At 54.8% G+C, this 12,060-nt stretch overlaps 1 protein-coding gene across 4 annotated transcripts; it reads right to left on the bottom strand.

Annotated features, from left to right (window-relative positions):
* Positions 1 to 607: 607 nt before the first annotated feature.
* Positions 608 to 11,966, bottom strand: DHX58 (DExH-box helicase 58). Of its 4 annotated transcripts, none has more exons than XM_055388114.1 (13): positions 11,530 to 11,586; positions 10,968 to 11,136; positions 10,539 to 10,740; positions 9,966 to 10,156; positions 8,514 to 8,630; positions 7,220 to 7,346; positions 6,842 to 7,033; positions 4,955 to 5,208; positions 4,237 to 4,386; positions 3,985 to 4,146; positions 2,827 to 3,017; positions 1,420 to 1,516; positions 608 to 1,150 (listed from the first exon to the last, which is right to left on the bottom strand). In XM_055388114.1, exons 2-13 carry the CDS (start codon positions 11,133 to 11,135, stop codon positions 965 to 967), a joined length of 2,037 nt encoding a protein of 678 aa, XP_055244089.1. In that variant the 5' UTR covers position 11,136; positions 11,530 to 11,586; the 3' UTR covers positions 608 to 964. The 4 variants fall into 4 exon arrangements, with proteins under 4 accessions (XP_055244089.1, XP_004041751.2, XP_018882494.2 ...); XM_004041703.3 differs by lacking the exon at positions 11,530 to 11,586 and adding an exon at positions 11,356 to 11,448; XM_019026949.3 differs by having other exon boundaries at positions 10,968 to 11,966.
* Between the last annotated feature and the right edge of the window lie 94 nt (positions 11,967 to 12,060).

Genomic DNA, 12,060 nt, shown 5'->3' with positions numbered 1-12,060 from the left:
CCTGGGCGACAGAGTGAGACTGTCTCAAAAAAGCCAAACACTTTTAACACTAAAAATTACAAAGCAGGTCATTGGATGGGGAAGGGTGAGAGGTATGGATTTCAATGGGGAACCAGGAAACTTTTGTTGTTCTTTGAAAATTCCACTGGAAGAAACAGGACATTTTGAGGGTGATGGCTATGTTCATTATCTTGATCGTGGAGGATATGCATGTTAAAATGTATCCAGGCCAGGGACGTGGCTCACGCTTGTAATCTCAGCACTTTGGGAGGCTGAGGCAGGCAGATCACCTGAGGTCAGGAGTTTGAGAACAACCTGGCCAACATGGTGAAATCCCATCTCTACTAAAAATACAAGAAATTAACTGGGCATGGTGGCGGGCACCTGTAATCCCAGCTACTTAGGAGGCTGAGCCAGGAGAATCGCTTGAACTCAGGAGGTGGAGGTTGCAGTGAGCCAAGATCGTGTGACTGTACTCCAGCCTGGGCAACAAGAGTGAAACTCCGTCTCAAAAAATAAAAAAAATTTAAAAAAGTACCCAATTGCACACTATACAAGCAGTTTATTTTCTACCAATTATATTCCAACAAAATTAAGACACCACACATTTTCTATCTCATTTTTTCATTTATTTTTATGAGGAGCCTCAAAAAATAGAAGTGGCCTTGGTAGGGAAGGAATGTCGTGATTCTGAGTACAGTATGGCAAATTCTTTTGCCTCAGTTTCCCTAACTCCATCCAGTGCATATGAAAATGTCTATGTGCGTACAAGGTAGGTCTGGGCTGAGCTCTGGCCCTCCGGTTGTTTTCCCATTGCGGGAGCCTAAGCCAGGGTGCCCAGGACTCCTGTGTGGCTGGTGGGCCTGATGCCCACAGCTGATGATTCAGGAAGGAGGGACCTGGAGTCTGCTGCAGACTCTCCCGCCCCCTACAGCCCAAACCGGGCACTGCAGCAATGAGGTGGTCAGTCCAGGGAGAGGTCCGACAAATTCTGGGCACAATGCTGCAGGAAGTCAAAGTCAGGCACGGAGAAGGGCACGCGGGACCACTTTTTGGCCTGGATCCGCCCCTGAGGGGTCTCCAGCAGCATGCTGCGGACTTTGAGCACTGGCAGCTTCACTGACTTGTAGATAATCTGCAGACCCCAGACCTGGAGGTGAGACAGAGAGGGTAGGGTCTGGGTCTCTGGCCTCAGACTGGGCTTCTCTCCTCAAGTTGGAATTCCCTGAATACAGGGCCTTTTCCTCCCACCTGAGATGTCACAGACTGTGGGCTCCCTTAGGGAGGGGCTGGACCTCCCTCTTCAGACTGGAGGCCATGGGGTGGGACTGTCTCCCGTGTCCTAGTGAGGGCTCCCTGAGGGCCTCTGAAGACTGGGGCTGAGGACTCTGGGGCCTGGGACGTGGCCTAAGCTCTTACCTCCCCACAGTTCCTGCAGCTGATGACACTCCCAGGCTTCCAGTCCTTGAAGACTTTGTTGATGACCACAGGATCCCTGGAGACATTATAGTAGTTCCTGGAGAGGAAGGGGGGTGGCCACAGCCCTCATTGACCCTCCTCAGCCCCGGATCTCATGCCTTCCTGCCGGCCAAGTCTCTGCCTGGACCTTGGGCCGTCCTGCTGGTCAAGAGGCACAGAATTCCCAGGCCAGGATATCCAATCTTTGGTGAGTTCTACCTGTGTGGCCTCCATCGCACGTTCCCTTGTGCCCAGGTTCAAGCCTCAGCATCGGTTACCTGGTCTTCACAGTCTCCTAACGGGTCTCTCTGCCTCCATTTTCACTCCCAATCCCAAGCCATCCTTCCACCAACTGCTAGAGGGATCTAAAAATATAAATCTGCCCTGACATTCTGTTCGTTAAAATCTATCCAAGATTCCTAAGAGGAACCTCCTGGATAAAGGCTACACTTTCACACCTGACCTTTCAAATCTTCCACGGGCTAGTCTGTCTTTTTCTAAATCTCATTATTCACAGTCCCTTCCACTCAGGTCAACTGGTGTCGCTTTTTTTTTTTTTTAAAGGCAGAGTCTCACTCTATTGCCCAGGCTGGAGTGCAGTGGTGCGATCTTGGCTTGCCTCCCGGGTTCAAGTGATTCTCATGCCTCAGCCACCCAAGTAGCTGGGATTACAAGCATGGGCCACCACGCCCAGCTAATTTTTGTATTTTTTTTTAGTAGAGAAGGGGTTTCAACATGTTGGCCAGACTGGTCTTGAACTCCTAACCTCAAGTGATCTACCCACCTCCGCCTCCCAAAGTGTTGGAATTACAGGCGTGAGCCACTGCACCTGGCCCTCCATGGTTACCTTCTCATTCGCTCACATTCAAACCAGACCCATTGAGACCTAGCTGAAATGCAACCTCCTCAATTGAGAAAATCTGTGTGAAGATCCTTGGCACAGTGGCCTGGAACACAGAGGGTAACATAATGAATGGATGGAGGATGGGGGAAGGTTACTCTCTCGGAGACAGTGGATGGAGGATGGCCCAGGGATGGCCAAGCTCTCTTGATATCTTCGGAATAGGTAGGACCAGACGGTCAATGTGTGGTCTTTTGACACTTAGTATCCTGAATTCCAGTTCTTGCTCAACCAGATAGTGGCTGTGGGAACTTGGGCAAGTCACATAGCCTCTCTGAGCCTCTATTTCCTTGCCTGTAAAATAGAGACAGGGATAAAACCTGTCTAACCAAATCATTGTGAAAATGCAAAGTACTTGCTACAACGCTCTTTAGCTTCCCAAAGCTTCAAAGCACTGTCTGGGTGGGAAGGATTCCCAGGCCCCCATCTCACGCCCCCATCCCAATAGCCCCTTCCACAGGTCTCACGAGAAGCTGGGGTTCACATTGACACGGTGGGTGCCCTCCACCTTCCGCAGGTCGCTGCCATGGCCCACAGCCACCATGCAGTTGATGCAGAGTAGCTGCACGTGCTCCACTGGGAACTGCTGCCGCTGGTTCTCCCGCTGGGCTGCCTGGGCCGCCCGCTTGGTCAAGGCTGCCTGCTGCAGATCCCGGATCTGGGGTGGGAGGAGACACCAGGCATGGCTGGGGCCTAAGAGAATGTTCCTTGGGGGACAAAAGGTTCCCAAAGAACTAAGATCATTTGTACCTGGAAGAGACTTTCCTTAACCCTCCCTGGAGCTTAAAAGAAGCTCTATTGCTGTGATGATGCAGTAACTCACGCCTGTAATCCCAGCATTTTGGGAGGCCAAGGCGGGTGGATCACGAGGTCAGGAGTTCGAGACCAGCCTGGGCAACATGGTGAACCCCCATCTCTACTAAAAATACAAAATTAGCCGGGCATGGTGGCGCATGCCTGTAATCCCAGCTACTTGGGAGGCTGAGGCAAGAGAATTGCTTGAGCCCAGGAGGTGGAGATTGTGCCATGCACTCCAGTCTGGGTGACAGAGTGAGACTCCGTCTCGGGGGAAAAAAAAAAAACAGCTATGGAGAAAAACAGTATGAGTAGTCGGGGGCAACAGTGGGAGGGGTAAGCTTTCCTGCTCAATCTTGAAGGACTTTAGGCAAAGCTGCTTCTGTGAATCTGTCATGGGGCATCATTAACAACTATGCTGGGACAACAGGGAGCACCCTGGACAAGGCAGGATGGTGGTGGCCCTGCCTCAGGGGAACTGATGATATAAGTCCTAGTTCTGGGCTTATCTTCTGCACGTGGACTTATCTTGTCCCCTCTGCCTGGTTCCAGAAAGGCTGTAATGCAGCTCTTCCAGATACATAAAGTATCTCATGGCAAGGATAAATAAAGAGCCTTGGACAAGGCCTGTTCCTAAGGCCTTCTGGAGTCCAGGTACTGCCTTCCCTGGCAGCCCCACCCTGGCCCTTATTTAAACCTTCCCTAGGTGGCCAAAGTTAGCCCCGAGATGTAGAGAGGACAGGGGGACGTATGTGTGCAGTCAGAAACCTGCCAGGGAGGGGCTCCCTCCTCCCCATCCCTCCCACAGGGCATGCAGGCTGCCTGCAGACCTTGGCCTGGTACTCGGCCTGGTCCATTTTCTGCACAGCAGCCACTGCCTGCTCCATCAGCGTCTCCAGTGCCTCGTTGATCAGCTCCCGCTTCAGCTCCCGGCTACCTTCAGTTGCTACAAACGCGTATACACTCTGATCGGCCCGGGCACGGCCCCTGGCCTGGGAAGAGAGACAAGGGGTGTCCTGAGTTGGGCTGGGGCCCCACACAGGATCCTATAAGGGCGGCCGAGTGGAGGAGGATGTGAGTACCTGGACCATGGAGATTTCATTGGTCAAGAGCCCATAACGCACCACCACATTGCAATGTGGGATGTCCAGCCCCTCCTCTGCCACACTCGTGGCCACCAGAAGGTTCAGGGTTCCATCTTGGAACTTCTGGATCACTTCTTGCTGGTCCCTCTGCAGGTGGAGGGCAGGGAGGAGAAAGAGGCTGGTACATGAGGAGGCTCAGGCTGACTCCACCTGCCAGAGTAGCCTCTCCTGGTTCAGCCCTCACTCCCAATCTTGGTCCATCTCCCTAGAGTACTTGAATCCCATTTTTATCCCCAGGTACCCCCAGGATCTTGCCCATCTTCCCAGGTAACTGTCCAACCCCTATCTTCCCTAGGGACTCCTAAGGGTCCCTGCCCCTCTAGTCTAGGAAAAACTCTCAAGCCATAGTCTTCTGCAAGGGACCCCAGACCTGATCCTGTGCCCTGAGGAACTGCATCACCCACCTCTTTCCCTACAGACCCCCATGCCCAACCTTCTGCCCCCAAGGACCTCCAGACTGGGAGAGGCTCCAGCACTGGGGAGGTCAGTGTCCACCCCTCTCCCCTAGCTCCTTGCCCCTCTGCCTGGGGATAGTCAACTTTCTCTTTCCCCAGGGTCTCCCTGCCCCCACCTCTCTGTGCTGAAGACGCTGTTCCCCGCACTTCTCTCCTATGGAATCCCTCCCAGCGCCAGCATCTTTCCCCAAAGCCCACACCTGGGTCATGTGGGTGCTCTGGCTGCTGTTCCCAGCCCCAATCAGTAGCTGGGCCCGGATGTCCACAGTCTGCAGGCCCTGCTGCTGCTGTAGCCAGAGCAGGAGGGAGTGTGCGCTCTGGCGGGTGCGGGTGAAGATGATACCCCGAGGGCTGTTAGAGCTACTGAATTGCCTTTGCAGGATCTTTTCCAGCATCTCCAGTTTTGGATTCTCTGGGCCATGAGTTGCCAAGTGGGCCAGCACATTCTTGCGGTCTGTCGAAAACCCCAAAATTTAGCTGGGTGTAGTGGCACATGTCTGTAGTCCCAGATACTTGGGAGGCTGAGGGCAGAAGGATCGCTTAAGCCTAGGAGGTCAAGGCTGAAGAGAGCTATGATTGCACCACTGCACTCCAGGCTGTGTAACAGAGTGAGACTCTGTCTGGGAAAAAAAAAAGAAAGCAAGAAAGCAAGATAAAGAGAGAGAGAGAAAGAGAGAAGGAAAGAGAGAAGGAAAGAAAGGGAGGGAGGGAAAGAAAGAAAGAAAAAAAGGAAAAGAAAGAAAAGAGAGAGAGAAAGAGAGAAGGAAAGAAAGGAAGGAAGGGAGGGAGGGAGGGAGGGAGGGAAAGAAAGAAAGAGAAAGAAGAAAAGCCCCAGAGGCAGAGGATTCAGATCTTGGAGTGGGGAGGGCACTGGCGGAGGAGGTTCTCACAGGAATAGGACTGCAGGCGTGCAGAAGGTGGGGGGTGGGGGGTGGGGGAAGGATGGAACTCCTGCTCAACTCCCCCACAGCAGCACCAAGAACACATTTAAGGATGCCCTGGCCGGGTGCATTGGCTCACGCCTGTAATCCCAGCACTTTGGGAGGGTGAGGTGAGCGGATCACCTGAGGTCAGGAGTTCGAGACCAGCCTGACAAATATGGTGAAACCCCGTCTCTACTAAAAATACAAAAAGATTAGCTGGGCGTGGTGATGCACACTTGTAGTCCCAGCTACTCGGGAGGCTGAGGCAGGAGAATCCCTTGAACCCAGGAGGGGGAGGTTGTAGTGAGCTGGGATGGTGCCATTGCACTCCAGTCTGGGCGACAGAGCGAGACTCCCTCTCAAAAAAACAAAAACAAAAACAAAAAAGGATGCCTCCTACCGAGCCCACTCTCAAGGCCAGCCTCACACCAGGGTCATACAGTACAGAACCTCAGACCAGAACCCTCTTCTCCCCAGTGACCAGGATGACCCTTGAGCTTTTAACTCTGACCTCTGCTACCCAGATCTCTTGAGCCCCAGCCTGTGCTGAGATTTGCAACCTTAAATTTCACCCTCTGACTTTCAGCTTCACTCTCTCAGTCTAAAGGAACCACTCCTAGCTAATCCTTTTAAAAAATCTGGGCCGGGCACAGTGGCTCACACCTGTAATCCCAGCACTTTGGGAGGCAGAGGCAGGAGGATCACTTGAGCCCAGGAGTTAGAGATCAGCCTGGGCAACAAAGCGAGACTCCGCCTCTTCAAAAAAAAATTTTTTTAATTAGCTGGGAGTGGTGGTGCCCACCTGTACGCCTAGCTACTTGGGAAGCTGAAGGGTGAGAATTACTTGAGCCCATTAGGTCGAGGTTGCAGTGAGCTATGATTGCACAACTGTCCTCCAGCCTGGGTGACAGAGCAAGACCCCAACTATTAAAAAAAAAAAAAAGTCAACAATGTTAATTAATTTTAACAACTAAGCAAAAACCTTCACAAATGAGGAAATAAATCAGTCCTACCCATGGCCTTGGATTTTGATTAGAAAAATAGGATCTCCACCAGTATCCTCACGGGCACCTTCCCATCCGACCTTGGCGCCTGTGCCCTGGCCTCTGACCTCGCATCCAGGTCCCATCATCCCCGGCCCCGAAGCCCCCTCCCGCCCCTCACCATCGAACAGGGCCAGCAGCCGGCGCTCGGCACACAGGATCTGGGTTTTAGTGACGTGCTCCCTGTGATAGAAATCCTGCAGCGCAGCCAAGGCATCCACGGCGCGGACGGTGTCATGGATGAGCAGCGCGTCATTGTAGCGCCTCAGGTGAAGCGCATACACCCGTTGCTCCTGAAGCCCAGCCAAAGCCGCTGCGGGAAGAGGGCGCAGGGTCTGAGCGGCCCACAGCCCCGCCCCCTGTCCTGCCCCATAGGGCCGTCCCACTCGACTCCACCCCTGGGGTGGATAGGCCCCGCCCCAAAGGCCTCCGCCCTGGCAGGCCCCGCCCCTGACCACTCCCACATCCTCGCCTCCGCCTGAAGGGCTGCCCCTCTCACCAGCCTCACTCAGCTTCACCACCTGCTGCTCATACATTTGCGTCCCAAAGTTCCGGCTCAACTCAGGCATCTCCAGGTGGTCATGGATTTGGTCCATGAGCTTCTTCAGCAAGTCCCCAAACGGATCCTGAGCAAGAGGAGAGTTGGAGGGGATTCCCATACAGGTTGGAGGATGGGCACCCAGTGGGGGTGCTGACCCCGGCGTGTAGCACACCGCGACTGCCTCACCCATCTGTCTTAGCTGTGGTGTGAGCTCCAGAGGGAGTCCGGCTAGGGTGTGGGGGAGTCCTGCCCTGTCTCACCCGCGATGTGCTCTTACCCTTTGGCCTGGGCACGGTGATGCCTAGTGTAAGGCACATGGACGTGCTTTGGTCAAGGAATAGGCCGAGGAGGACATCCGGGCCAGAGTGACTCAGCGAGTTTGGGGGGCAGGCACGTACTCCACTTGCTATATAACCTGTTTGTGTAAGTTCATACTGGACTCTACTGTCAGTAGAAGGTAAAACTGCCCTGCTGACGCTGTGCACGGAGCTTGGTTCAGCTCGGCACGGCAGGGCACGCTGGCGCGCCCAGAGAGAGAATAATGCTACTAACCCCTGTAAGGGACAGCCGGTCGCCTTGAAGGTGGGCAGTGGGGAGCCAGGAACCGGCTTGTGCCCAGAGGGAAAGAGTTAAGCTGCTGACCCTGACAGAGCTGGCCTTGCCGGCCAGGGAGAGCAACTGCAGGCGTGGGGGCAGCAGGAGCCACAGGGCCGGAGCAGACAGCCCAGATAAAGGTGGACACTGTGAGAGAGCCGCTGCTGAGAGAGCTGCTGAATAAAACTACATTTCACCTGCCTATGGCCCCCCAAGGGTTCTTTCAGCTATCTGCTCACTCACTCCCTCCCTCCAGACCACAGCATGGGCTCAAACCTGACCCCAAGTGTAACATTTGGTATAGTTATGGACCTGACACCTAGTCCTTGTCCAGTCCAGTCATGGCAGACACGAGGCCATGTCCACACTAGAGAGGGCTCAGTAGAGCCTCAGCACAAAGTATCCCTGCTCTCTGGTTTGTAGTGCACTCCCCAGCATGACAGTGATGTGACAGACACCGGTGGTGCCTTCTGAGTCAATCCAAAGAGCGGGCTGTGGGCATGGGCTGCCCCATTTCACAGAAAGGAGAAATTGAGGCTTGGATACGTAGCAAGTGACCTGAAGTCACAGAGCTAGTGAGGGCGGAGTCAGGGCCCAAGCCTAGGTGTCCTAACTTCACACCGGCTCCCGCTCTCGCCGTGTCCCTGCCCCCGCGTACCTGGCTGCGCCTGTGGCAGAGGTTGTACTGTTTGCAAGGCTGTTGGCTGTGCTCCTGCAGCTGGGGGCAGTAGTTCTGGGGTGACATGATGCACCACGTGTCCAAGTTGGCACAGAGCTGGGGGCAACAGAGGACTTTACTGGAAAGGGAGGGTCTGTGGGGACAATGGGCAAAGATTTGGGGCAGGATGGATCCCAGCTGAGGACAGGAGAATGTTGGCATTCGTCTACTCAAATATTGCTCGCCCTCTCTGTGCCCATCTTGTTCTAGGCACTGGGGATACAAAGGAACTCAGATTGGAGTTGGAGAGGCAGATAATAAACCAGTAAAAGAATAATAGAACCGGCCAGGCACGGTGGCTCACACCTGTAATCCCAGCACTTTGGGAGGCCAAGGCGGGCGGATCACCTGAGGTCAGGAGTTTGAGACAGCCTGGCCAACGTGGTGAAACCCCATCTCTACTAAAAATACAAAAATTAGCCAGGCATGGTGGCACGCGCCTGTAGTCTCAGCTACTCAGGAGGCTGAGACAGAAGAATCACTTGAACCCGGGAGGTGGAGGTTGCAGTGAGCCAAGATCGTGCCACTGCACTCCAGCCTGGGTAACAGAGACTCCGTCTCAAAAAAAAAAAAAAGAGGCTGGGCACAGTGGCTCACGCCTGTAATCCCAGCACTATGGGAGGCCAAGGCAGGTGAATCACGAGGTCAGGAGTTCGAGACCAGCATGGCCAACACGGTGAAACCCCGTCTCCACTAAAAATACAAAAAATTAGCTGGGCATAGTGGTGGGTGCCTGTAATCCCAGCTACTCGGGAGGCTGAGGCAGGAGAATTGCTTGAACCTGGGAGGCGGAGGTTGCAGGGAGCCGAAATCATGCCACTGCCCTCCAGCCTGGGCGACAGAGCGAGACTCCATCTCAAAAAAAAAAAAAAAAGAAAACAATAAAACCTTGCAGAGTGCATTAACAAGCTCTGAAGAGGATAGCACTGGATGATATGACAGAGAGCAGAGATCAGGGAGGACTTTCAAGAGGTGGCATTAAGCTGTTCAATGAATGACAAGGAGGAGGCAGCAGGAAAAGTTCAAAGGGAAGCGCATTCTAGGCAAAAGAAATGGTAAATGCAAAGGTCCCCGAGATGGAACAAGCCCTACATGTTCAACATGCAGAAGGCAGGCCAGTGTAGCTGTAGGATGAGCTACAACAGGGAGGGCGCAGGAAATGAGGTGGAGAGGTAGATCACGTGGAACTTTGTAAACCACAGTAGAGTTGGGAGTTAATTCTTTGTACCGTAAGAAACCATTGGAGGCTGGGTCTTAGGTGAGGAAGGGGCCAGACCCTGCCATGGAGAGCCTGGTAGGGCTGGTGGGGACGGGGTAGTGGCAGGGCAGGCAGGGAGGGAGGGAAGTCCCTGGTGGGTCTGGCAGCGGGAGGCCCACAGGGGCCAGGCTGACCTGCAGGACGTGGTTGATGGCCCCATCGAGTTTGGAGGCCCCGCCAGTGCCTGGGGAGGCTGTGAGACCCAGCACCTGGGGTAGCGGCTGTGCCCTCTGGAGTTTAAGTTCTAGGTACTGGCTCATGATGACGTTGTAGACGGTGTCCTTGTGCGTGTGGTGGCACTCATCCACCACGATCAGGGAGAAGGCTGAGGGCACAGGGGGGAAGGCTGTGATCTATGTTTGCAAAGCCCTTCCTCCCATCAGCTTTCAAGTAGTCCCCACAATGATGTAAGAATTCCTTCTTCCCTTCATAACCTGCAGCTGGTCCCAGGATGAGGAGCCAGGCAGGGAAGATTTCTTTCCATTTCACAGATTAGTAAACCGAGGCTCAGCTGGGGAAGGGACTGGCCTAAGATCCTACACGATAGCCCGGCCTGTTTCTACTAGAGTGCCTGCAGGGGTTTTGTGAACGGGCAACCCCTCACTCCCACAAAAACTCCCAACACCTTGACTCCAGGAGGTGCCCTGGGGTTGGCGAAAGGAGGTACCCCAGATGCGTATCTTTTTCCTCCCGGCCATGGCCCTCACCAGTGAGCTCCACGTGCTCCTCCTCCTCGGGGCTGGTCAGTGCCATCTGCAGAAGCTCTGCTGTGCAGATGAGCAGGTCATGGCACCGGGCCAGGTGGCCAAAGCCAGCACGTGGTCCCATGTCCCCACTCAGGGTTGTCATGGTCCAGCGTCCATCCAGCACGCGCCTGAACTCTTCACCATGCTGGGTCACCAGGTGCACCTGGGGGTGGAGAATGAGCTGGGAAAAGAGAGCTGAATCTGGGGCCAGGGGTAGGGAGGAGGTAAGGTGACCCGCAGGACATGGCTGGGTACTGAGCAAGGGTGGAAAGACAGGTGAGCTTAGCGATGGCCACAGCAGCTTTGGAGTTCTGGTGGGGACTGGGAGATGCCTGAAGAGCTGAGACCCTGCTTGGTGGTAGGGGAGCAGGGTAGGGACAGACCACTCACCCTGTTGACCAATACAACCACCTTGGCTCCATCCACAGTCTCTAGGTGCCGCTTGGCCACATAAGCAGCCGCCCGGGTCTTCCCGGCACCCGTGGGCAGCCAGATGATGATATTCTTGCCCTCCAGGGCAGGCATGATCACCTCCCATTGGTAGGGCCGAAGCTCCATTCTGGGAATGGCAGGGCACTCAGACCCACCGACTCCTCCACCCCTCCCAACTCCTGGCCAGACCAGTCGGTACAGAGACCTCCCTTTGCCCAGGACTCCACCCCACTTGAGGGAGGTGGGGCAGGACTCCCTCAGAACCCATCAGGACCCTGCTCTGCCCAAAAGGGGGAGGCGGGAGTAACACAGGCTACACCTGCCCCCTGCCCAGCCCAGGTCTCACCTGCTCTAGTAGGTAGGTCTGCCCAGGGCAGTCCCACTTAACTCAGCCTGGTGCCACTCTGCTCAGCTCAGAGACCCAAAATGGAAACTGAAACTGAGGGAAGGAGCCAGCTGAGCCGACTTAAGAATCTCCCATCCCCCCCCACCGCAGAAAAAAGAACCAAGAGAAAAGAACCGTTTGTGCTAACAGTCATCGCCAACTGCCGTGAGTACAAACTCCGGGAAAGTACTGCTGCTGCGCCAGTGCCCTGGCAGGCATGATCACCTCCCATTGGTAGGGCCACAGCTCCATTCTGGGAATGGCAGGGGACTCAGACCCACTGGGCCCTCCACTCATCCCAACTCCTGGCCAGACCAGTCGGTACAGAGACCTCCCTTTGCCCAGGACTCCACCCCACTTGAGGGAGGTGGGGGAGGACACCCTCAAAACCCATCAGAAGCCTGCTGTGGCCAAAAGGTGGGGGGGGGGGGGGGGTGGGAGTAACACAGGCTACACCTGCGCCTTGCCCAGCCTGGGTCTCGCCTGCACCACCAGGTAGGCCTGCCCAAGGCGGCCCTGCTTAGCTCAGCCTGGTGCCGCTGTGCTCAGCGCAGAGAGCAGAAATCGGAAATGGAAACTGAAACTGAGGGGAGGAGCCAGCTGAGCCGACTTACGAATCTCCTATCCCTGCCCCAAGAAAAAGAACCACGTGTGCTAACAGGGAAG

This window comes from Gorilla gorilla, chromosome 4 (genome assembly GCF_029281585.2).
Source record: "Gorilla gorilla gorilla isolate KB3781 chromosome 4, NHGRI_mGorGor1-v2.1_pri, whole genome shotgun sequence".
Taxonomy (NCBI): Eukaryota; Metazoa; Chordata; class Mammalia; order Primates; family Hominidae; genus Gorilla; species Gorilla gorilla.
This window is presented reverse-complemented; position numbering and strand designations above follow the sequence as displayed.